This window comes from Pezoporus occidentalis, unplaced genomic scaffold (genome assembly GCF_034315485.1).
Source record: "Pezoporus occidentalis ecotype Australia unplaced genomic scaffold, CSIRO_AGI_Poc_V1 ctg60, whole genome shotgun sequence".
Lineage (NCBI taxonomy): Eukaryota > Metazoa > Chordata > Aves > Psittaciformes > Psittacidae > Pezoporus > Pezoporus occidentalis.
Window position 1 is genome coordinate 3,492,625 of NW_026915944.1, and position 24,771 is coordinate 3,517,395.

General features: G+C 46.1%; 4 protein-coding genes across 15 annotated transcripts in view; 2 read left to right on the plus strand and 2 right to left on the minus strand.

Annotated features, from left to right (window-relative positions):
* Positions 1-13,481, plus strand: part of GTF3C1 (general transcription factor IIIC subunit 1) — a 41,613-nt gene extending 28,132 nt beyond the window's left edge. For all 6 annotated transcript variants that reach the window (XM_062639440.1, XM_062639443.1, XM_062639442.1 and 3 more), the window contains exons 27-37: positions 106-218; positions 1,138-1,200; positions 1,843-1,936; positions 2,838-3,010; positions 3,657-3,941; positions 5,927-6,180; positions 7,633-7,919; positions 8,391-9,036; positions 10,597-10,636; positions 11,377-11,569; positions 13,111-13,481. In XM_062639440.1, coding sequence (XP_062495424.1) covers positions 106-218; positions 1,138-1,200; positions 1,843-1,936; positions 2,838-3,010; positions 3,657-3,941; positions 5,927-6,180; positions 7,633-7,919; positions 8,391-9,036; positions 10,597-10,636; positions 11,377-11,569; positions 13,111-13,332 — 2,370 coding nt within the window. In that variant the 3' untranslated portion in view covers positions 13,333-13,481. The remainder of the gene's footprint in view (positions 1-105; positions 219-1,137; positions 1,201-1,842; positions 1,937-2,837; positions 3,011-3,656; positions 3,942-5,926; positions 6,181-7,632; positions 7,920-8,390; positions 9,037-10,596; positions 10,637-11,376; positions 11,570-13,110) is intronic.
* Positions 13,482-13,882: 401 nt separating this feature from the next.
* Positions 13,883-14,500, minus strand: POLR3K (RNA polymerase III subunit K). Its single transcript, XM_062639481.1, has 3 exons — positions 14,370-14,500; positions 14,206-14,293; positions 13,883-14,123 (listed from the first exon to the last, which is right to left on the minus strand). The coding sequence occupies exons 1-3, from the start codon at positions 14,478-14,480 to the stop codon at positions 13,996-13,998; spliced, it is 327 nt and encodes a 108-aa protein (XP_062495465.1). The 5' UTR covers positions 14,481-14,500; the 3' UTR covers positions 13,883-13,995.
* On the plus strand, positions 14,500-17,636 carry SNRNP25 (small nuclear ribonucleoprotein U11/U12 subunit 25). 2 transcript variants are annotated; one of them, XM_062639477.1, is made up of 6 exons: positions 14,500-14,634; positions 14,732-14,822; positions 14,900-15,005; positions 15,086-15,160; positions 16,110-16,172; positions 17,446-17,636. In XM_062639477.1, the coding sequence occupies exons 1-5, from the start codon at positions 14,521-14,523 to the stop codon at positions 16,162-16,164; spliced, it is 441 nt and encodes a 146-aa protein (XP_062495461.1). In that variant the 5' UTR covers positions 14,500-14,520; the 3' UTR covers positions 16,165-16,172; positions 17,446-17,636. The 2 variants fall into 2 exon arrangements, with proteins under 2 accessions (XP_062495461.1, XP_062495462.1); XM_062639478.1 differs by lacking the exon at positions 17,446-17,636 and adding an exon at positions 16,886-17,438.
* Positions 17,637-17,762: 126 nt separating this feature from the next.
* Positions 17,763-24,771, minus strand: part of RHBDF1 (rhomboid 5 homolog 1) — a 37,779-nt gene continuing 30,770 nt past the window's right edge. For all 6 annotated transcript variants that reach the window (XM_062639454.1, XM_062639453.1, XM_062639456.1 and 3 more), the window contains 10 exons: positions 24,553-24,664; positions 23,621-23,695; positions 22,897-23,058; positions 22,689-22,789; positions 21,904-21,967; positions 21,357-21,451; positions 20,303-20,378; positions 19,732-19,832; positions 19,320-19,473; positions 17,763-18,520 (listed from right to left, as the gene is read on the minus strand). In XM_062639454.1, the coding sequence (XP_062495438.1) occupies positions 18,101-18,520; positions 19,320-19,473; positions 19,732-19,832; positions 20,303-20,378; positions 21,357-21,451; positions 21,904-21,967; positions 22,689-22,789; positions 22,897-23,058; positions 23,621-23,695; positions 24,553-24,664 (1,360 nt within the window). In that variant the 3' untranslated portion in view covers positions 17,763-18,100. The remainder of the gene's footprint in view (positions 18,521-19,319; positions 19,474-19,731; positions 19,833-20,302; positions 20,379-21,356; positions 21,452-21,903; positions 21,968-22,688; positions 22,790-22,896; positions 23,059-23,620; positions 23,696-24,552; positions 24,665-24,771) is intronic.

Genomic DNA, 24,771 nt, shown 5'->3' on the forward strand with positions numbered 1-24,771 from the left:
CGGGACACTTCTACTAGAATATTCCGTGAATGCTTTGAAGGTAAAGGGTCTTTTCGCATTCTGAGAAACTGAGGCTGGTAACATTTCTATCTCTTCTTTTCTAAGGTTTGTGCAAAGGAGTTTAAAGAATTTGTGGAAAGACTGAAAGAGAAATTCAGTTCAACTCTGGGGAATCCCAAACTTGAGATTCCTGATACTTTGCAGGAACTCTTTTCCAGGTAAGTTTCAGTAAATAAAAGAAGCAATGTTTCCTCCAAATCCATACTTCCTAAATAATATAACTGATTTTAGTTATTTGCATAAACTTGTTTATTTTAAACCATTCCTGTTTTGCTAAATAAGACTTTTAAACCAGAAATTCACAGTGTCAGATTTCATAAATTGTCAAGTCCTCAACTTTGCTATTAGAGATGTTGCTACTCAGGTACATTTTAATTGTAGGATCATAGAATGGTTTGGGTTGGAAGGGACCTTAAGGATCATATAGTTCCAACACCCCTGCCATGGGCAGGGGTACCTTCGACTAGACCAGGTTGCTCAAAACCCCATGAAAGAGGTTTCCCTTTACAGTCTTCCAGATTAACTGGACCCATTTTACATCACAATTTATAGCTGGTTGCTCAGCTAAACCATCTCAGTGCTGCTAAAATTGTTGATACCAAAGAGCTCTCAGCTTTGTATAGCATTCTCCAGCTCAGATTGTCAAACTTTTTCATGTTGAATAACACTTGGAGAGTGTGAAAATCTGGGTCTCGCACCATTTTATGATAACAAATGTAGCACCTTTGTACATTTTCTTACTTTGGGAAGAGCTATATGTTACAGCAAAAGTGCTGCTGATGGAAGTCCCAAACCTCAATAGAATAGTAAATCTAGACAGTTCTGTACAGTCTCCTGACCATGTGTTTTATCTCCTTGTCAACAGATAATTTAGAGCAGTGAAGGAGATTGATCTGGTCAGTTGTTTTAGTTTTTGACACTTGTGCTGAGGGCTGCTGGAGCAGGTAGTGCCCATGCGCTGTTTCAACATTTGCTGTATTAGCAGCTGCATTCATCAGTCTCTTGGTTACACAGTTGATATAAAATCACAGAATGTTGCTTTTATTTCAGTGTTTTCCTTTCCCTTCCCTTAACTAGATTTCGAGTTTTGGCAATTGGAGAAGACACAGCTCAAAACACAAAAGAGGATAGTCTAAGCAGGTGAGTTGCAGTAACACCATTTTTTCCCATTTAGGACTGCAAGGGCATGTCAACCCTTGCATCTGTGAAAGTCATATATACAATTTTTAATTCAGTGTGGCTTTTATCTGTTTGTTGCAGTGTATAAATTTGTTAACAGAAAAATACTTCCACAAGGCTGTAGGGACCTCTGACATAGATTATAGATTTGATGAATGAAATGACAGCAATAGTGACCTTCCCAGAATGGTGACTGGGCATTATTTTAGATGTGCTTGGAGTATAAAATCGCCTCGCTTTACCTTTCTGCTGTGTTATTCTGCAAACGCTTCTTTGGGAAGAGCTGTATGTTACCACAGACCACCACTCAAAATGGTGGTCTGTTATCATTAGGACAACAGTGTATGTTTCCTATGTGGGTGCTGTACCTTAAGAGGAGAAGAGAGAACTCTGGACTGATCCAGAAATTCAGGGTGGAAGATAAGGGAAAATGTAACAGGGTCCTTCAAGTGAATGATCCTCAGCTATAGTGACCTCTTAGTGACATCTATTTCAGAAGTGGGTGATTGAATTTGTATACTTTTGTGCTAGTTCAGTAATTCTCTACCTCATGCTCAGAAATCACCATGAATAAACTTTTTTTTCCTTCCTTTTTTCTTCCAGTGTCTATGATATTCATTTTCTAGTGCTACAGAACCTGATTCAGAGCACACTGGCACTCTCAGATAACCAGATGAAATCTTGCCAGTCATTTCAGGTACAGTATCTGGACCAAAACTTTACCAATCATAGAATCCTTTAAGTTGGAAAAGACCTTTAAGATCATTGAATCCAACTGTAAACCTAACACTGCCAAGTCCACCACCAAACCATGTTTCTAAGTGCTGTCTATATGTCATCATACAACCCTAAAAAGTTTCACCTTCCTTGCTATATGCCTTTTACAAATGGGAGCAAAGAAACCCAGAAACTTAGATTTGTATCTGTTCTGTGGGAATTACCCTTTTCTGCTTTTAGGAAATTATATATTCTAGGCAGATTTTCAGTATGTTGCTTTTCTCTCTGAGGATAAGATTGCAAGATGTGAGATTGAAGCAATCTTCACAAAATATATGAAATAAATTTTATATCCCTTCCATTGGGTAAAACTGTATCATGATTTAGTGCCCACTTAGGTAGTTGGAATTATGCTCTGGAGGAGATAGCACAAAGACAGTCATAGTATCCAGCTGACATTGGTGTTGGGAGCCTTTCCTTCAGTGCTGGGGATCACAAAAATATAAAATCTATCAGGTACTTAAAATATATAGAAGTTCAAAGGGAGTTTAATATCTCATCAGCAGGCAAGCATGGAGCCTAGAATCTACCAAAATGTGGTGCAGATGAGCATTTTTACATAAATAATTCTAGTGGGAGCCTGATCCCATTTTGAATATCAAGTGTTCTATAGTATTTAGGTAATTTAATTAGCATTTACTGTGGAAAGCCTGGAAGCCCATAAAAGGAATAGAATAATGTAGTTAAGTAAATTTATATGCATCATTTACATTCCAGCTAGTAGCTTCATATTCATTTAGCTAATGTAACCCTCAAGTAGGTGAGTCTGACAGTGGATTGGGAGCTAACTGCCTTCTGCATTGAACGGGGGGGGGTTCCAGACGTTTCGGCTGTACCGGGAGTACCGGGACGACGTTCTCGTGAAGGCTTTCCTGGAGTGTCAGAAGAGAAGCTTGGTCAATCGCCGTCGAGTAAACCACACACTAGGACCAAAGAAGAGCCGGGCTTTGCCTTTTGTACCCATGTCCTACCAGCTGTCTCAGAGTTACTATAGGTGAGTGTCAGAAAGGTTACTGTTCATGTTTGAGCAAATAAAAGAACCTACCTGGGCATGCTGGGCAGGGAGGAGAGAATACACATGAAGTATCTAGAGAAAAGAACCTGACCATCACAGCTGAGGCTGAAGCGATGAAGGTAACATCTATGCATGTGTGTTAGCCCCTTATTTGGTTAGCAATTAGGGCTGTACAGGGAATAGAGCCAAGTTTGCTGGGCAAGCCTTTACAAACACATGCAGAGGATGGGAAGGGTGGCACCAAAACCTAGATGTGGTGGAAAGATTTCTTTAGCACTCTTGTCATTCCAATGGTTGCTTGCTTTTCCTCTTCAGTTAGTTTGTGCCGCACTGTACCTGGATGTCAGGAGTAGGGGAGGAGAGTTTAATTGTAATGTGTCACCTTCTGCTTGAGCAGTGAACATCTTTGCTTTATATTTGTTATGTAGTACCTGACCTTAAATACCTAATGTTCTGGAACTAGCAAAAAGACATTGAAAGTAGATGTAGGAGGTACTCATTCACCATCTCTAGCATGGAAATTCAACCGTTTGGCTGCTGTATATTACCATGGGTCTAAAATTCATATACAGTAAGAACAGATTGTGAAGGGTTTGTGCTTCATTGAATTTGTCTTTTTGTCCAGAGTTTTTACGTGGCGGTTTCCTAGCACAATTTGTACAGAGTCCTTTCAGTTTCTGGAGAAGCTCAAGGATGCTGAAAAATCAGACCAGCCAGATAACTTCTCATTTAAAGATCCAGAAAACGAGGCATCAGAAGACATGACAGCATTTCCTATGGATGGACCTGGTGGCCAGTGTGTAGCGATGCTTTCCTTATTTTCCCTGGGACTTGTATCTGTGAATGTGAGAATTCCAGAGCAGATAGTTGTGGTGGACAGCACTATGGTGGAAAACGAAGTGATAAAAAGGTAAACACTGTTACTTCTATTAGCAAATACGGTTTGGAGGTAACTTGAATGGAACTGGACTGAAATTAGCATTTTCTGCACAGTATTGTGGCATGTTTTACTGTGATATAGTTTAAATTATTATTTCTGAGGAAGCATTCTGAAGACTTCCTGGCGCGTCAGTCAGTGTCTGCCATTACAGCCTTGGACTGTGTTTGTCTTCACGTGTGTGACGTTTGTTTGCTAGGCAGTGCATTGCCTCCACAGCTAATGTGGAAAGGAGAGCAGTGTGTCTTAGATGAGCATCTTCATTAGCATTATACCTTCCCATTTCAACAACTAAGAAGAATTTTTAACAAGGCTTCAGCTTTACCAGTGAAACCTCTCTCCACAATAGTGGTTCTATTTTGTCTCCTCTTTGATTATATATATTATTTTTTCCTAAAGCCCCCAGTAATTGCATACCACTGAAATGCAAACTTTCCCTCGGCAGTGTAACCCTGTGAATAATTGTTCTTACAGTCATTCTGTATTTTCTTAGACTGCAACTAAAATATTTTGCTGCAGTTTAACCTGTTGCTTCTGTTGTATGTATACATGGAAAATATTTTGTTCTCTCTTTAGAGCAGCTTATTACCTACTTGAAGATTGTTATCATAATCCTCCAAAATATGCAGTTCTTTAAGCGGTCTCAGTTCCTTTACTTGTATTTTTGTGTGTTATGATTCATGTTATGCAGACCTCTTTCTCATTATTTTCCTCTGCACTGAACTGTGTCGAAAAACAAATGCCATGTTCTTGCTGGCAGATGTGTGTTCATTACATCATGTTACATAGGTAATATGCCTGATAACACATCCCACAATGATGAATGGCCGTGGTCTTGCCAAACAAAAAACTCCAAACAAACAAAAAAAGAAACAGATTATGATTCCTGTGATTCACTCTAACAAGTTTCTTTTCCTTTGTCTAGGTAATTGCTTCCTCTTAGTGTGGGACAGGTGCATAGTACTCTAATATTAATAACATGCATTTGCCTGTACAAAATTGCTTCCTCTTCTTTTCTAGACTATTTCTCCACTTGTTGGAAGTGTTCTGAATGCATATCCTATCTTCTGATGCACTTGAAGTCTCTCCAGTTAGGTGATCCTATGCAGGATTATTGAGCTATTTTATCACCCAGCTCATTAGCAAAAATACACTGAACCCTGGAGTAGTCCCATTTCTGAGCAACAGGCATCTGAATCTTTTCTAAACTATTTGTTCTACATTACATGTTCCCTTTTGGTTTTAAATATATTTTAAGGTCTAAATCATCTTGGAAAAGGTTAGAAGGAACCGCTGGCTGTTTATCTCATAAGCTGCTTAAAGCAGAGGCAACTTCAGAATTAGATCAGGTTATTTGGAGCCTTCACCTTTATCCGTAATGGTTTTTGTCATGTCCTGAAAACAAACAGTGTTGGTTTGTTTCTGGAAAATCTGTCCTGGCTGCTGCTACTATTCTTTCTTTATGTTGAGGCTGTCTACAGTTTGTTTTGTATTAATGTTTTGGTTGGTTGTTTTTTGGGTTGTTTTTTTCCTCCCTTCCTTTTTTAAAGTGACTGAAGTCTTTGGTCTGTAATTCTTTCTTCTTTTCTCCCTTAAACTGTCTGCCCTATACTGCAGTATTCCTTATAGTCTCAGCCTTTGTGCTCTGACAGATGTTCCCTCCTGATGAAATATCTGCTGAACCAAAGATTTCAGCACTGTAAGCTGAGATAATTTCAACATGTTTGCAAAAAGAGAGCATTTCCTTTTCCAGGGACCTTTAGTGTATTTTCTTTTCCTATAATTACTTGTTCTCAGCACTTTAAATCAGGCTGCTATGGACATACCCACAGCTGCTCATAACTACAAACCAGAATGCAGAACAGCAGGTGTTCTTGCTCTGCTCAGGATAATGAGTCACTTTCTTATTTTGGAATTAAAAAAGCAATAACCAAACAAAACATCTCTCTTTGCTGTAGTTTGGGAAAAGAAGGACTTGACGATGATGACGACGATGATGATGACTTAGATGACACCTCTGGAGGCAAACGGAGAATTGAAGTAAAAGCTCGTCAAGCATCTCATACCAATTACTTACTGATGAGAGGCTACTATGCCCCTGGAATTGTTAGCACACGCAATCTGAGTCCCAGCGACAATATAGTGGTTAATTCCTGCCAGGTGAAGGTTAAACTGCGATGTACACCAGTTCCGGGAAGACTCAGCTCTTCAGGTTAGTTTCTCTGTGGCCTGATTTGCACAGAAGTAGGTTTGAGCAGGAAAGACAGTAAACTCAACAGCCGAGGAACCAATTTGAACAAAACCTCTTAAGAGGGACATTTTGTTTGTCATTAATGTGCAGTTTGCCTGTAATACTTTCTCTCCTCACATGAAACAGGTAGTTGACTTCTGCAAACACCTTTTCCTTCTAACAGGTCCTTGCCTGTATTTCATATTGAGTGAAACTTAATCCAAAGAGGAAGTCTGTCCTCTACTTTGTTACCCCTTCTCCAGGAGGTTTTTTCAGTCCCTTCTGCAACTTAGAATAGTTGCAGAATTGTATGACATATTATGTCACACCGAGCCTTTCCCTTGTATAAAGAGAAAAGAAGACCTTTCAGAGCTCTTTGAATGGCAATTCACATTTACTTATCCCATGTAGCTCTCTGAAATACTGGTTTCCAATCTCTGGCCTTTTCCCTACAGTACTTTAAACATTTTGATCATAGTTAAAGCTTGAATATTTGCAATTTATCAGCACTCCCCTTCTCAAAGTGTATCTTCCTTTCAATTCTAATGCAAATATATCCAGGAAAACCTTTACTTGTTTAGCTGTTTGGTTGGAAGGTCTAGTGTTGTCCCTGCCTGTTGCTGTTGTGGTAGAGGTAAAATAGCAATTCTTTTTCATATCTCTGCTGCCACACATGCCCTCCAGGTCTGTTAAGCTGACAGCTCATTACAGTTGTTCTCAGTTTAACTTGGCTGTCAAAGGAGCGCAGCGGGCACATGGGTGTCCCAAAGGCATGATGTAAAGGCAGCCTGCAGATGAAAGGGAGGGGAGCAGGTAAGAACAGTGCCAAAGCTACCCTCTAATCATCCAGGACTGGAAAAAGGTGTTACGCTGCTTCAGCTTCTAAATACTCTGCACAGTGGGGGTGGGTTTGCACAGTGCTGAACCTTTCTCCATACACAGAGATGCTTTGTTATACTGATTGTACTGAGACAATGTCAGCTTGTAGTTTCTAACCATATTTGGCTAATAGCTTTCTGCCATGGATCAGCTGCTTCCAATTTTTTGATTCATAGGGTCCTCCATAGCATTTCCTTGCCCTAGACTTTTCACTGGGTCATCTTGAAGAGAAAAAGAGAATTCCCTCATTAAACTGACCCAGTGTTAGGGAGAATACAAGTCTGCACTGTCTTTCAGCAATATTTCACATTGGTCTGAGGGTAAGCCCTTGTAAACCAGCCTACTACTCTTCTACAGGCATTTTTGGAGACAGATACGTGAGGCAGAAAGAAAAACAGGAAACTGCAGCCATGAAAATGGAAAACTGAGCTCTGATTTTAATTGGATTAGCTTAGAATACATCTAATCTGTCTCAGATATTTATCTTTATGTAGTGTGCTGTGTAGTAACAGCTGCTTCACGGCTTATATACTTGGGGTTTTATTTGCTTTGCAGTTTCTTCTTTGATTGATAACATGGATGTGGGGGTTTCCTGCCTCCCTGAGACTTTTTCCAGACTGATAAACATCCAAGAAGAGGATTATGAAGTTGATCATTTTCTTCATGAGTGTACAGATCATTATGGCTACAATCCTGGAGATGTAGCTGCTGTTATGGAGATCCGTAATGCAATAGAGGCAACTTCCCACTTTGGAATTTGCAAAGTTGAGCTGAGCAAACGTTTCTGCAGCTATGAAGAGGTGGAACCTGAACGCACCAGGAGCTTGGAGCAGTACATTCAGGTGGGTTTACAGCCAGCTGCTTTCCATATATTAATACTTAGATGCTTAGTATTCCCCTCAAATAGCACAACCTTCCAAGATATAGGAAGCAAGTATAAATAGAACAAAGCTCTTTATATTGGGCAAGAGATCACATACCTGATAGCAATCTCACCTCAAAGTTAGGAAGGCCAAAAATTAAAGCAGCATTTATTCAAAGATAAGAATGAATGGTTTTAGAAACATAAAGGTACCAACCTTCACCTTTGGAAGCAAAATACTCTTTCCCAGCTACATTTTAACTTAATTGAAGCTGAACAAAAATGTCTTGTGCTGTCATTTCAGTAAAGTTTAAGAGGTAAAACATCAACTTCAGTGCAGCAGGACAGAAAATTGAATATTCTGCTAAACTCTTTCTTTGCTGCCAGTTAAAGATGACATTTTCCAGCAAAAGCTCCTGAGATAATTGTGTGGTTTTGTTTGTTGTTATAGGACCTTATTGAAATGAAGCAAGTTTTAGAAGTAGGAGGCCATACTATAAGACTGGTTGCAATAGTATTTGCTAAGCCATGGCTATTACATTCAGTATGTCTGAAGAATAAGCAAGATGATTCTGATCAGCAAGGTACAGATGCCACTCTCCCAGATGTACAACAGGACTGCCTGCCACTGGAACCAAAGAATGGAGACGAATGTTTGAGAGAGGAGGAGCAGCTGGGAGAAGACACACCATCCGTCAGTGATGAAGAACCACCAAGGAAGAGATTTAAGACTCAAAATGATGTCCTTGCAGATGGCGATCAACTCTGCCAAGGTTCACAGAGCAGTTTGAAAAGTGCAGATGAAAATAAATTTGATGCAGGTGTTCCTGATTCTGCTACAATGATGGATGAAGAACCAGACTCCCTGGGAGGGCAGACAGAACACCTAGCTGAACACCCAGTGAGTGTTCCAGGTGCTACAAATGTGGACACTTACAAGGAACAAGATAAATCTTGTTCTGAAGACAAAAAACTGGAAGTAGAGAATGATGAGCTCAGCACTGAGCAGAACAAGCAGATTCCTAGCCTTGAACAATCAGCCAGTGAGCAGGATGATGATCTTTCCTACTTACAGGAGAACCCAGGAGTATCTAAAGGTACGTAGGAGCTCTCTGCTTCCAAGATATAGAGCTTAGCTCATCATCAGTTGATCCCAAACAGGTAGCTCCATTTTATAAGCAAATACTAGATTCTTTATGAAGCTATACGAGAGAGAGAGAGGTTGTCATTATTCACAGTTGAAGTGACATAACACAACTTTATCTGGAAGGTCTTGGAGGTTTCACATACGTTAAAGATTCCATCCTATGCCTATTGCTGCAATGTTCATGACTAGTCCAGAAAGGTGTTTTCCTTTAAAACTCTTTCCTGTGTCTTACTCTTCTCCAAAAACATATCTGAATCTGAAGTTTCTCAACTCTGCCTTCAGTCCAAAGGCTAGACATCTCTAAACCTAGAAAACACAGCGCTACTGGTGTACATCTAACTAGAATGCCCATGACTGAAATGTAGTAAAGTCATTAAACCATTCACCAGAAAGCAGCACATGCCAGTGAGAAGATTAATAGCCTCGTTTGTAACCCAATTTGACTTCATTTTAAAATTTCCTTTTTACTGCCAGTTTTCTTTTTTAGTAGCTAGTAGTTCTTGCCAAGCTCTACATTAAGTAGGTTGTTTGGGATTTTATTTTGTTGTTGTTTTATCAGCTCTGATTTCAGATTGAATCACAAGCTAATTGCCTGTGTGGTATTTTGCCAAGACCTGCCATTACCCATGTTTAGAGATGCAGACTGAAAATCAGTGCAGACTGATCCCTAACCTCTTAAAGCCTGGTACTGTTTAATTGGAGCCTTCCTGCAGCAAACAGACTCAGGGCTGTCTAAACTGCATAGACTTCAGCAGTTCTTAACATGAAACGGTGAACTTACAGCTTTGGATTTAGTTTCCTCTACTTGTTTGTAACACAGGAGGGAAGAAATAGTTATGTTATCAAGCACAGAGTTCTGACTCTACTGTTGAAGGCCAGCTGAAGGGTTTACATGTGCTTAAGCCAAAGCTGTTAGCCTCTGGGTGTGGCAGATGTTAAGTAATTGTGTAATTAAAGTCCATGACATAATGCATCCTGGAAGTTTCAGAGAAAACCTTCACTTTCAGTCTGAACCCTGCTGAAATCCTGAGTTTTCATTCTCAAGTCCACAGCTGCTTGGACTTCTTCTCACTTTCCATAGGTTTACCAGGAGCATGAAGTTAGATAAGCCCAAGTGAGCACAGCAGGCTGAGAACGCTACACAGGGTTCTGTGTGAAACTTGGTTCTTTCAGTCAATAGAATTACCTGTTGCGCAGCCACATCACCATATTTCTAGGAATAAAACTTCTTGCTGTGATTTGGGAGTGGAACCACAAATTGGGTGGTTGGAGAAGACAGATGTGGTTGCAAGAAGAGGTTTGGGAAGAAAGGGTATGCTGCAGTCAGGTAAAGGCAGTCAGCATGGAAGCTCAGAGCTCCCCGTGCAACCAGATCAACATGCAGCATAGCTTGTGTGTGTTATTTTCTAATGTAAACTGTTGCATTTTACAGCATGGACACCTTTTACTTTCCTTCCACTAGATAAAAGAGTTTGGGTTAATTAAAAACAATGTGTTCCTTTCTTTACAGGAAGTTCTATGACAGATGTATCCCAGGCAGCCAGGGACCGGTGAGTAACACAGACTTCTGCAGAGTAACTGAACTTAGCACTAACAAATTAATATCTGGAAGCAAATGGTTTGGAAACCTTTGTTTTATGCAGCAGTGAGCATTGATGATGGAGAAATCCCATGTCGTCCTCCGTTGTTCCTGTTAATGTTACTCGTGCTCATGTGCATGCTAGAAAAATTTGATAAGTTTTTTTCCAGAAAACCAACTAACTTGGAGGAACAGAATTAATTTTATTTCGTATTAAGTCCAGTGCCTGGAAGTCTGAGCTACCACATGCCCAGGAAAGACCTGAAGAAACTGCAGCATGGGAAATTTCAATTCCCACACAGGGTCTTTTGACTCCAAAATGCTAAAAATGAGGAATTTTTTTCCTGTCTGAGCACTGTTGCTGCATGTTGCAGATTAAAGCAGGTCTTGAGTAACTTCTGGAGGATGTTAGAGCTAGTGACAAACAAAGCTTTCCTGGTCATCAAGACTCCAGGTAACCAGTGGGTGGCATACTGGTGCTAAAAGCACTTCTTTTAAGTGGACACTTCAATGTGAAATACTTCAGGTCTGTGGAACTGTCTGATAGTTTAGCACCAGTCTCTGCCCACAGCAGCTACAGAAGTTACACATAGCACATGAGCCAACACTGGCAATGGATGTAGTAAGAATCTATTACACAGAAATTGCGATGGGAAATCTAGTTGGAAGAATTAAGTCCTGATGGAGCTGAACTTAAATTGTCTTTTGCAGGGCCTGCGAGAATGTCTGCTTCATTGGGAGACCGTGGAGGATTGTGGATGGGAACCTGAATAAACCTGTGTGTAAAGGGATGATGGAAGCCGTGCTCTATCACATCATGACAAAACCAGGCATAACAGAAGGCGCACTGCTGCAGCATTACATGGGGGTACTGCAGCCTGTTGCTGTCCTTGAGATACTGCAGGTATGTGAAGCACCAGCTGTGTGAACTTTTAACCTGGTTCAGCTTCCACACAGAAGAGTCAGCAACTACTTTGCTGGAAGTCCTAGGGAAACGGGATTCTGAACAAACCGTAAAAAAGTCCTCTCCCCTTCCTAAAGTAACTAAAGCCAGAGCAAGTTACTGTTCACAATGAGGGAGGAAGGAAACCTGCTTTACCTGTCACTGAAATGACCATACGGCTGATTTTAAAATTTGAGCTTGCTTCTGAAACAATGTACATGCAGTTAAAGTTCTAGTTGGTTTCTGAAGTGGTGGCTTGTCACTGTGAAATACCAAATTGGACTGTTTAATACAGTGTTGATCACTAGAGTTTAGCTTTGTTTTTCCCTTATACACCTTTCAGATGAGTAATCTTTAATGTAAGAATCAGACTGAGCTGTGTCTGTGCTAGACAGCACTGTAAATAAGACCTTCTGTCCTGACAGACCTGCTTAGAGGCACTTTTCCTTAATTATAAAACATGACACAGAGAGAAAAATTAGTCTCTCATCTTTTCCCCACATCTTGAAGTTTGATTGCTACCACCACTGCTATTTTGCAAGTGAAATCTTTATTTGTATTTTTTTTTCTGTAAGTATTCAAAATCTTAAGCATAGCAATAATATTGCAGTCCTTCCCATAAGCATGGCTTCCCCTGCTAATGCTGGAAATCAGTCTTCCGTCATACGTACGCCACACTTTTGTCCAAAGGCTTGTAATTTTTGATAACAAGGCAAGTTGTGTACCCTACCATCCTGTTTCCCAGGTGTTCCAGCACAGCTTATCCATAGGTCCTGTGCTGGAGCAACACTACCAGGAGGGAAGCTGGAACGAGGGGACAGGCTTAAAACTGCAGTAGAACATACAATGGTGAGGCATGCATACGTGGGAATGAGTACAGATTCCTCAGCAATTTTAATTCAAATCCACAAAAACAAGCAGTTACCTGTACATTTTACAGACTGGAGGACTTGAATCTAACTTCTCTACCAATAAACTTGGTAAGACTTGGCTTTGAAACCATAGACAGAGCTTGTATCTGTAATATACCAAATATTAGTAAATCTAGGTGCATACCTAAGTAAGATGACTGAATACACACCACGTGTTTTCAGCAAATAGAGCACATAAATGACCTTGGTGGGTGGTGCCATAGGAGTAAATACCTACCCATTAGCAAGAACTGACCCCAGAGTCTGGGATTTACATTGATATGGCCTGAAATCATTTGCAACTGGTCCTCAATGTTGGAATATGTTGTTGAATGCATGTTCTGTCTCAGCAGCCAAATGTCAGTCACTGCGTTAACATCTGTAAGAAAGCATCTATCCAGCTATGGGAACTTGCTTTGCTGTGCTGTGAACTTTGCCACCCGAATGGGGGATGGCACTTCACCTGAGGGGGTGAAATGAAGCCACTTGCAGTGCAAATTAGTATAAATTGGCCAACATTTCGCAGAACAGCGTTCAGTGCATTTGTTTTTACCACACTCGCTCAAGCTAAAGGTGTGAATTTTTCTGCAGGGTCTGGAAACTCTCGGCTGCATCACACGATTCTACATGAAAAAGCCATCCCCAGTGTCGCTCTTTTCTCAGCCAGTTATCGAAGAACAACTGAACAATCCCAGACTGAGCGAAACCCCAACAATACACTATGAGCCTACGGTAGACTGTACTCTTAGGCTGGGAAGAGTGTTCCCCTCTGAAATGAACTGGAATAAATGGGTGCAGATTATCCCTGTATAAAAGAGGCAAAGCTGAGCCCTCTTAAATGGGTTTAGCCCGTAGGAGTGTAAATATGACAATCTGCGCTCCATCATGTTTTTTTTTAGTTATTTATCCTTTTTAATTGTGAATGTATTTAAGATGAGAATAAAGCTTAATGTTAAGATGCAGGTATATTTATTTGGTCCCACTTTCAGTACCTTCTCTTTCTACCAGTAACTGCTTGTGGAGCATGCAGTTTGTAATTTCTCCTTTACTTTACAGGGTTTTCACAAGATAGCAAAGGCTCCTTTTTCCTTGTCCCTTTAGGGTCACAGCAGTAACAGCTCACCTTTGCTTTTCCCTCCACCTGGCAGCTGGCTCTGTGCTAAGGTAGGTAAGATAACCAAGCGAAAGGTTTGTCTATATTTTACACAGTGGTTTCTTGGCATATGCGGTATTAGTTTATCATCTGTTTTTAGCAGCCGCTGTGCTGTGCGAGGCAAGAGCCCTGCACCCCTCCCCTTGCTGCTTTCAGCAGTGTGTCAGCTTTACCGAGGACAGTTTTAAAGCAACCACAGCACACAGTTCCTTACACCCAGTGACATGTTTATTGCCGCAGATTCCCCCTTTTTCTCCCCAGATCCCATCGGGCCTGTGCCGCGCCTCTTCCCTCAGCCCTGAGGCGGGAGCGGCGCGGGGCCCTCAGTCCCGCCACCGGTGCCCGCACTGCGCGTTGCAGCACTTGTAGAAGGTGGTCATGGGCTCGTCGGCCGAGCGCGTCTGGATCTGCATGAAGTAGGCGCGGGGGTGCTCGCACTTGGGGCACGGCTCTGCGGGACGAGGCGCGGCGCCGTGAGGTGAGGCCCACTCCTTCACCGCCCTCGCTCCCGTCCTGTCCCGTCCCGTCCCTACCTGCGGTGGAGTCCACGTTCTCCCAGGCCGCGGCGCCGCCCAGCACGTCGTCCACCTCCTTGAGCCGCGGGTACTTCCTGCTCGTCACCTGCGGGACGCCGCCGGTCAGTCCGGGTCCGGCCCCGCGCCCGCCCCCCCTGCCCCGCGCCCTGCCCGCCCGGCACCTTCCTCGTGACGTTGCGCACGTAGGGGCAGGTGGTGCAGGCGAAGCGGTGGCAGCGCGGCCCCTCTTCGGCCACCAGCACGTTGCCGCAGGCCGGGCAGAAGAGCAGCATCGCCGGTTCCGCGGCGCCGACCGCCCCTTCCGGCGCGACGATGGCGGCGGCGGAGCCCGAGGAGGAGCTGGCGCACGCAGAGGTGCTGGAGCTCTTCCAGGAGGCGCTTGCGCGCCTGGTGCGGGACCCGCTGCTCTGTGACCTCCCGCCGCAGGTAGGGCCGGCGCCGCCGGGGGCCGGGCGGAGGCCGGGGTAGCGGTGGCGGGGCTCAGGCCCGCCTCACTCGCCGGCCGCGGCCTTCCCGCTCGCAGGTGACGGCGGAGGAGATCGGCTCGCAGGTGGCGCTGGAGTACGGGCAGGCCATGACCGTGCGCGTCTGCAAAGCGGACGGCGAGACCGTGCGTGCGTCCCGGGGCCGGGGGGCGGCAGCGGGCCGGGGCCGCGGGCCGGGCGCTGACGGGGCTCTTCGCCCTCCGCAGCCGTGGTGGTGGTGCAGAACGCCTCGGTGCTGGACCTGAAGAAGGCGCTGCGGCGGCACGTCCAGCTGCGGCAGGCACGGCAGGGAGGCGTGCAGCACCTCAGCTGGTGAGCGGGGCGGGGGGCTCCGGCTGCACGCACGCACCCGTCTGCAGCACTCCCCCATGGCCTAAGCGGTTTTGCCCTAGGAAGTACATATGGAGGACGTACCACTTAACCTACGGCGGAGAGAAGCTGGCAGATGATAGAAAGAAGCTGCGAGAGTGAGTAATACAATCCCTTCTGGGGGCTGGAGGGGCCGCGCTGGAGCACACGCAACATTGGGACTTTGTGCCTGGCTCTGGTAGCTCCTGCACTTGAACAGGACCAGCACTGCACACACAGCTGGGACAGGCCCTGCCCTGGCAGACCACCTGCAGGACAGGAAGGCCTCAGGCAGTTCCTCAGTCACAGCCCTCCTGTGCAAAGTGTGCACCTCCAATTCAAATCACACCGAGGTACTTAAGAGTAGAACACAGAGAAGGCCAGAGATGGTGTCCTGTGCACAAGGCGCATTAGTTCAACTCCCAAGGAAACTGGGAGCACTTGGGGAGCAGCTACTCAGCAGAGCATGGGGTCAGGTCACATTGTATTGTGGAGGGGACCAGGAATGGAAGGAACCCTGGACAACTTGCGCCAGTGCTCCCATCACCCTCACAGAGGGCTAGGCAGAGCTGCTGAGGTAGGGAGGAAGAGAGAAGAATGCCAGGCAAAGAGTGTTGGGGTCTGGACTTGCTCAGCCAGAGAGAGGATCTACTAACAACACTTACAAATAACTCCCATGTTTCCATTCTCAGGGCAAGGAGGCAGGAGGTGCTTCTGAGCACTCTAGCAGTTGCATACAGCAGTGCTGGGTATGCCAGCCTGTGTGCAGACCAGCAGGACAAGCTTGTCTGAAGTATTAAAAATTTAGCAAGACAGCCCTACTAAAAGCTTTCCTTAAAAGACTGAGCCATGGGCAATAGATTTAAGGGGTTGTTGCAGTTAGAAAGGCAGATAATCAGATCCTTAGTGCTGGCAGCGTGTTCTACATACACAAATAAGAAATTGTCCTGCATTAGAGCATAGCAAGCATGTTAAGAGTCCATCTTGCCCTGGGAAAGAGGAGGCTATAGGCGTTCAAAGGTTGCAGTTCCTGGTTAACTGGCACATAACAGCATAACTGTCCTTCAGGTATGGCATCAGAAACCGGGATGAGGTCAGCTTCATAAAGAAGCTTCGAAAGTAACCTGTCAGGTAAGTCCTGAACATCCATTAGAGATACCACTTATTCATCTGTCTCTTCCCCAGGCCTTAGTGTTCCAGCTCAGAGCAGCCAGTGCTGCTGCTCTCTGCTACACAGCAGGGCATTACTGAAGGCATGTGTCTGGGTTAGGCTTGCACTCTGTGGTCTGTTTCCATATCCTGGTTGTGTTGTGCATATTTTTCTCTGGCCAAAGAATGACAATTCAGCTACTTCAGTTAACATGCAGCAACAGCAGTATCTTGACAGTGATGTATCTCTACCCCTACTTTATGTTTAGACTCTCAATCTTCTCTAGCCATGTCCTGAGACTGATTAAATGCAGTGTTCTTTTGCTGGTTTGACTGCTTCCAAGGTGTTAATTTTAGCCTTCTTGCATGTCTGTAAATCACTGTCAGGAATGTGGCTGGGTGCTAACTCATCCCTACATTGCTGTAGGCAATTGCCATCACTCAGGTCATTTGGGTCCTTTTGTGTGCCTCAGGCTCTCATACCCACATGGCTGTTCTCCCACCCTGCTCCGAGTGCACCTGTAACTAACAGAAATGTCCCGTGGGTACACATAAGCAAATGCAGCAAGCAAACAGAGCGTGTTCTTTGCTGTTCCATTGTGAGTGTATCTTGAGCCATTTTTCTCAATTACAATAAGGAATTAGGAAGAGGGATGTCAGCTTACAGATCCAGTTTCTCTATTTCTGGTTTCTAGAAACCAGAGTTCAACCAAGTAATTGTTCTCAGAAGACAGGACACACCATGAGACTTCTGGTCATGGTATTTCTGTGCAACTGATGCATTCAACAGGAAGCACTAGCAGCACGTATATTCACCTGTTTGTAATCTATATAGACACGATTCTGCTATTATGCTGCTATTTTTATAAAGTTGTGCACACAAACACAAGATGTGGCCAAGACTCCAGCTTAGTTATTTTAAAATCATCTCTGCTTCCTCTCCACATCTGAAAATAACAGGCACAGTGGCTGAGGAGTAGTGGCAAGAGCAGCTTTTCCAAAAGCTTGGGGTTTTGTTTTGTGGCTCCAGGTAGCTGCGTTAGAAACTGTTGCTTTGTGACCACAGTAACCTTTTCTTCTTTAAACGCATCCAGTGTAATAAAATGTGTGCTGTAACAGAAGCCATCTGCCCCTGGTGCCTGTGACCAGCAGTGACCTATGGCACTGGCTGATCCACCCCAATGGAGGTGTGGTGATAAGAGAGCCCAGCATGCAGTAACTATTGTCACTGCCAAATATATTGTTTCTTTAACAGAGCACACAGATAATCCAGCCCTACCAAGAGCAGAGTGAGGATCCGATGCTGTCCTGGAGGAGAAGGTGGTAACGTCAAAGAGAAACAAATTCCAGTTGAAATGGACATTTTTTGCAGTTGCTGTTTGAAATGTCTGTTTCTGAGCTCTAAGTGGAATGCACTTGCAGTGATTAAAGAGGCTCTCTTTTATTTTTCTGAGGCTTTTGAGGCTCTTATTTCCAGCTGCAGGTCTGTCAGATGTAGAAAGGATTGATTCTAGTGGTACATGAAACAGCACAGCTGAGATAAAGTAACAAACATAGCCACAGACTATGCAGAACAATTAACAGTAGCTAAAACGCTACCTTACCATTTAATCACCACCTCAGCAGTAGTAAACAACTCTGGTTAAAAATGTAGTATTGAAACTAGTGTAATAAAAATAATGGCAGCAGAAAAGGTTCAATACAATTGAACAAGGCACAAATGTTCCGTTTTCAGATTCTTCTGAGATAAGGCAAAAACATGCCTGCCAAGTGCTAAGGAGACAGTTTAAATTAACCACGGGCAGGGTTAGAAGTGTCATTGGATTAGAGGCTTTGTCCACATGGAACTGGCACAGCAAACGCAAAGACATCTATCTCCAGTGCCTGCTCGAGAAGCCAGCCTTTGCCTTTCAGTGGAGCTGTGCGTCCAGGTCATATTTCTCGCAGAATTTGTCTGTGAATGGTATACAGGTGAGGAACTCGCACCACTCGCACTTGATGGGGTAGAAATAGAACAGAATCACGAGTCCTGAGAAGAGTGCAATGAAGATGAGCTGGAAAATTATAATTTGGCATCGCTTCCTATATAAATCAAACTTTCCAAAGCTAATGTAGGGCAGGAAGGCAAAGGAGAGGAAGAAACCACTGATAAATCCTGAAATGTGAGCAAAATTATCAATCCAAGGCAGAAGGCCAAATGCAAAAAGAAAGAGCACCACAGCCAGCAGCTTGAAGAAGGCCCTCCATGGGCGTGCCAGGATTTGCCAACTCTGGAAGAGCTCCACAAAGAGACAGGCCAGAATCCCAAACTGGGATCCTGCAGGGCCAACCTGCAGAAGAAGAGCATTACAGGTAATATCAGGCACATGCCATCTGCCTGGCTTCTGCAGCCAGCCCCAGGCATTACAGTTACTAGTCATTCAGGTCCTTGCTCAGAGTTGCTGGGGAAAGAGATGCTGCAGTCTGCAACTTCATTCTTACTCCCTGAACCTGTTATAAAGGAGCCAGGTTTTATTTAGGATCAAGGTAAGTGTGAGGCCAGCAATCACCAGAACAGACTTTCTATTGAAGGAGGACAGATCTGGTTCAAGTCACCAGAAGGGATAAGCCCTTGAGGGCAATCTCTTGACTCCCACCACACACTTTTCCTTATCTGAAGTACCTGGAAGACAGTTCTCCAGGTTCTGCCACACAGCCTTCTGAAGACAGAGAGTCAAATCAGACTTTTCCAGCTGTGGCATGTGGACAGGGACAGTCCTAGACAGCCTGTGGGAAAGGTGAGCTCTGCTCCTTGCCCCCCTCCTGCCTGCCACTCACACGTGGAGGGGCTCTGGCACTAGCTACAGCTCTCAGTTCCCAGCCTGTCAGGGCCCCCTCTTACACTGTGGTTGGACAAACCCCTCACTCATTACAAGAGGCAGCCTTCTTACTGTGGTCAGACTGGGCCAGTCACTTGGAAAGCCCAGGTACTCTGGGGGTGTTACTGTTCAGCAGCTAGATGTACAATGCATGTGCTGCAGAGACTGAGTCCAGCTCTGGTGTCTCTGCCTCTGGCAGAGGGGCACAGGCATGTACGGAAGACTTGTGTTCATGGTAAGTTACCAGGACCCTAGTCTGCAGGAGACCCACCTCTGCTCTGTAGGGTAGAAATATTGCACTGGCAAGGTTCCCAGTGATGCCACTGAGAAGGTAGATGATAGAGATGCGATGCCATCCTGCCAGCTTCTCTAGGTCCCGCAGGATCGTCATTTGGAAACAGACTGAAACCAGACAGTGCAGGATCCTGCCAAGTTCAGAGTACAGGAGCTGAAGCAGCAGACACTGAAGTCACCCCTGTGCTTGTGTTCTTTGCTAAGCCTGGTCTGGCCTCACCCACACCACTAATACCCCTCCCAGCAAACAGCATGGTAAACCTCAGCAGGGACAGCAGCTCAGCAACCCCTCTGTCTCCAAGGAAGGGACTACCACAACAAGCCTCATAGCAATCCCAGTGTTCAGGGCTCCCTCACCCAGATAATTCAAGTTTTACACATGTGCTTACCCAGCATGGAGGAAAAGTGAGAGCCAGAGGCGGTAGAACTGGTCAGGGACCTCTGGATTTAGGAAAGGGAGGAGTCCACAGACATCATCCATGCAGTGCACCTAGGGCAGAAGTGTGGTTGTGAAGAGCCAGCCAGCATGACTCTTTACAAAGCCTACTGCAGAGACTGCAGTGAGTTCTGAAAAGGCTCTCTTCCCACTGCTGTATCAAGTCCCAGTCCGTGTCTCCAACATCAAGTTACACATGACCCATTCCCTTTGGCAGCTTTATGCCCCCATTCTTCACTCCAACACATGCACAACTGAGACACTGCACTTGCTCACCAATGCAGCAAGAAGGTTCAATTCTGCCACTGCTTCAGTCCAAGTCCTAAACTGGTCTTCAGTGAGACAGCTGGCTGTAGTGGCAGCCAGCTCTGCCACTACAGTCTGGATCATCAACTTCCCCCAGACTCCAAGTGGGACAGGACTCCCAATCACACTGCAGCACAACTGCCCCTAGATCTTGCCAAGCCACTAAGGGGAACAGGAGGGGAAAAGGCAGCCATACAGCCCCCCAGCTCTTCACTTACCTGAGAGCAGAGTGTTGCCTCTTCATGGAAATAGCCCCGCATAAATTCACAATATTCCCGGGAGGTTATTTCACACCTGGAGGAGGCACAAGTAATCAAAATAAGGAAAACCAAAAATCACACACATGGAAGGTACAACAGACCATCCTGTGCCCTCCCAGATGACCCACTCCCTGTTGTCTCAGCCCACGTCTGCCTACGAGAACTGATGCCTTCAGCTGCCCCTGATGTGCTGTAGTGTCTCTGCAGCAGATGCACTAACAAACACACTCCCAATCTGAGGCCAGTGCTACTCCCCACCGACCCCTCTTGCTTCTCTCTCACAGGCAAGCCTGAGTGACCTTCACAGACTAATGCCCTGCATACAGGGGCTCCAAAACAGGTCCTAAAGCTGAGCTATTTTCAGCTGACAAAGAGCCACTAGAGCTCAGGGAAGCTGTGTCTCTGGGGCTGGGGGAATCTTGTGCCTCCATAACTGACACAGGAAAGGGGGAGCTAGGCCAAGGGTGTCCTGGTCATGACTTTCACGGAGAGAGAAACTTCTTGCAGCAGCACTGATTTTTCATCCTAGCAGGAAAAGCCAGGCCAAAGCACAGGGTAACTAGTTAAGCTGAGAAGCAATGCAAGGAAGCACAGCATCTTCCTCCCTGGCAAACCACCTCCCTGCCATCTCCTTGAGTCCTCAGGGACTCCACACTGCAGCCAATGTAGCCTACTGGAACCAAGCTGGGCATTCCCAAGAAAAAGCACAGAACTCCCCAGCAGAAGTATTTAATCCCTTGGGATCTGAGTCCCTCCAGACTGCAAGGATCAGTTTAGTGAGACACACTACTGCACTGAAGACTCAGTCTGGCTGTTATCCCTGCTCATCCGAGAGCCCTTCTCCATCTGGGAGACCTGTTATGGCTCTCTGTGCAACTCCCCTTCCTAACAGGGTTCTGGGCTGTGTGTGGGAAGGCCAAGGAGGACAAATGGCTGCACCTACAAACTGGAAAGGGCCCGTGGTGTCTCACCCCAACACCCAGCTCCTCTCCGTACAGGTAAAACTCATTACCTTCCTTTGGTCCCAATGCAGCAGGGCCGGCCTGTAATCACACAGTCCATGTGAAGGTGGTTGGTGTAATTCCCAGCACTGTTTTTCGTGCAGATCTGCAAAATGACAACAGGCTGCAGTCAGGCAGCCATGACTTTGCTTGCTGCCTGGGTAAAGTCAACATAGCCCCTTGGGAAGAAGCCAGCGTTCCCAAGGCCTCCCTGTGACAGCAGGATAGTGCCTGACACTCCATCTGCCCAAGCCACAATCAACACCTCATCTCTGTCAATGACAAAAAACAGCCCCGAGGCTGAGTTGGTCTCCATCATTCTGTTAGCCTGCCAGGGCCCAGCACTTTAGCTGGCACAGAGGAACTTCAGCTGTTAGAGGGCTTTAAGCCTTGGCTAGACAAAGTCATGGCTGCCCTGATCTGGTGTCTGCGACAACAAGCAGGAGGCTGCACCAGAGACCCTGCCCTTCCACCAACACAGCTGTGGCTCTGCACAGTGGGATGCAAATGGCATATTCCAGCTGCCCAAACAGGCTCTCTGCCACCAGCGATGCTCACCGGCCATTTGGTGATGTCATCTGGCCACTCATGTGGCTCCATCGAGGCTGGCTGCTCACACACCCTGCAGCAACACAAAGCTGAGATCAGCCTGAGAAATAACTCTCCCCAGCACCAGATGCCCCCAGGAACCACCACACTGTCCTTGCACCCAGGCTGTGGTCCCACAGCTCCCCTCTGTGTCTGGCAAGGGGCTGGTGATCCAGATCAGCCAAGGCTGTGCTGATCAAAACTGCAGCCTCCTTCCAGTGAGCAGAGATCATGGCTCCACAGCACAAAGGCAGCTATCTGAGAGTACACAGCTGCCCAGAATGAACTAGCTCCTTCCCAACTGGACACAACCCCAAAGGGGGGCATTCAGCAGGTCTCAGCTCTACATCAGCCCTTGGTGGCCGAGGACAAAGGTGTGCCATGGCACCCAGCAGGGCTCTGGGGCAGAGGTGTGCTGGGAAAGTGACTGCTGTACCCCAAGAAGGAAGCTTGTGTGGGGAGCAGGTGAGGAGGGGGAGAGGGATGAGAAAGGCACCCACAGCTCACAACAGGCCACTGTGCAGGCCAGCAGCCAGCAACAATGGAGATTAGGGGTGAGCAGAAATATCATGCTCTGTCTTGGCCTCCCCCTGAAGCTGTTGGGACAAGCAGGGACATCACTGACCTGTCCCCTGGTCTCCAGAGCAGCTGCTACCCCATCCAGTAATCAACTGGTGTGGGACTTCCTGCCTCTTACTGTACTGTCACAGCAACCTTGTCCCCACAGGATGGCAGCTGGGCTAAGCAGGACCTACCTGGGGTCCTGATGACAAACAGACCCAAACTGCCTCTTGTTTCCTGCCAACATCGGTGTGCTGGGGTGATGGGGCCACTTCACCCACACGGCCAGCGTGGACTGCAGGAAAAGAGGAGAGCTGTCACCATATAGCCCAGGGTGGGAGAAGCATCAACAGAAGTGGCCCTGAGCCAGCAGGGACAACACGAAAGGGCCATCACACTCACCGAGCACTCCTCCTCTGAGGTCTGCACACAGCCTGACTTGTCGTTCCGCACACAGCAAGCAGAGTGCTTCTCCTTCTCCCGCTTGGCACTGATGAAGCTGTGCACTTGCTGGTCCTGCCTCATGCACGGTGAGAACTTGGCCCCGAGGTGGATCAGGGCCTCCTGGCAGAGATGGAAACACTCAGCTAAGCCATGGGGCAGGCAATGATTGGGTGGGACAAAGCAGGCTGGGGGAACTGCAAGGGGTACCCCTATCAGGACTCAAGGGACCAGGGACAAGCCCTACATGATGAAGCCCAACTTCAGGCATACTCTCAGTATTCACGTTGAAGAAGTCAAACCCAGAACAAAAGTTCAGGGCTTTCCTTGTCCATGACCTTGGAAAGGCCAGTACTGTGGCTGGGCAGGGAAACTGGGACACAACAGCCATTCCCAGGGGGAATGGTGTCAGAAAGCTGTCACACCCCATACAACTCCTGCATTTTCTCTAGCCCATGCTTGGCTTTGCAGGAACAGGGTACAAAGCAGGAGTGCCAAGGCCCAATCTCCAGGTAACCCATTCTTCAGATAGCTGGGGTCAAAAGCACCACCTGCACCCTGTCAATGACAGCAGGCTCTATGGGAGGTTCAACTAGCAAGCATCAAGCTCCAGCCCCTGGAGTGGCACAGCTGCAGCATGCAGTTCCCCATCAGCCCACCAGCAGTTCCAGGCAATGGCACTCACTGAGCTGGGGCCAATCCAGAAGTTTTCCTGCTGAACGTATTTGACATTTTCATAAACCCCTCTGTTTCGTAAGACCTGCAAGGAGAGAAAGTGAGAGCCCCATGAACTCCTGCACACAGGGGAGCAGGGCAGGCAGCCGGGGCTGGTGGAAACAGCACCCAGGATGAACAGAAATCCCCACAGCCACGGACTGGGTGCATGGTTCTCTCAAACTGGTCTTTTGCAGGATCACTGATAAACCCCCATCAAGGCACGAGCATCTTCATCAAGATTTCATTTAAAATGTCTATCTCTGGCTACTTCAAGAAATCCCTGGGCCTGGAGACCTGGGGGTAGCTTGAGAGCCTGCAAAAAGCTTCACAGCTCAGAAGCATAAGCAGCATTTGTTGGCAGCACAGCCCCAGGTGCTGGTGTCAGTGCTCTGAAAGCTGTCAGATACTTAGGTGAGAAGTTCCCCAGGGCATCCCCTGCATGGAGTGAGGACATAGCTGTAGAGATATGTACCTCAGAGACCTTAACAACAGTGGGAAGGCTACAGCTTCAAGATCAGCTCTCAAAGTCAGACAGGTCAGTTTTTCTCCTGGCAGAAGCAAAATCCTGCAACTTTTGCAAAAACTTAGGTTTGAAATATTTCCCTGCTATGAACATCCTTCTGGTCACCAGGAGGGGAACGGATAGTTTGAAAGAGCTCCCAGTGCAGACACAACTAGAGCCTGCAAAGAGCCCACCATGATTTGTGCCAGTTATAATTTGAGGTCAGAGCAATGCGGCTGCAGGAGGTACAAGGCAGCATGGGGGCTCACAGAGATGCTGCAGGCAGCCCCCAAGCATGGATACCCAGCATTCAACTGTCAAAGCCATTAGACAAGTAGCCAATATGCTGCAGACTACAACACAATCACACTCCTGGCAAATCAGGGGGATTTACTTACTGAATCAACAGTTTCATGTTGCGAGAACCCCACAGGGGCAATGCCATAGATGCACACAGCAAGGATGGTAATGAGTGAATGCACAAAGGTGACCCAGTAAGTGAAGAAAGGCCTAGATGAAGGAAAAGGGAAAAGATCAGAGGCAGAAACCCAGGCACATTACATCTACTCACAGAACACAGGAGAAAAGCTGCTGTTTTTTCCTAGGAACCTTGACAG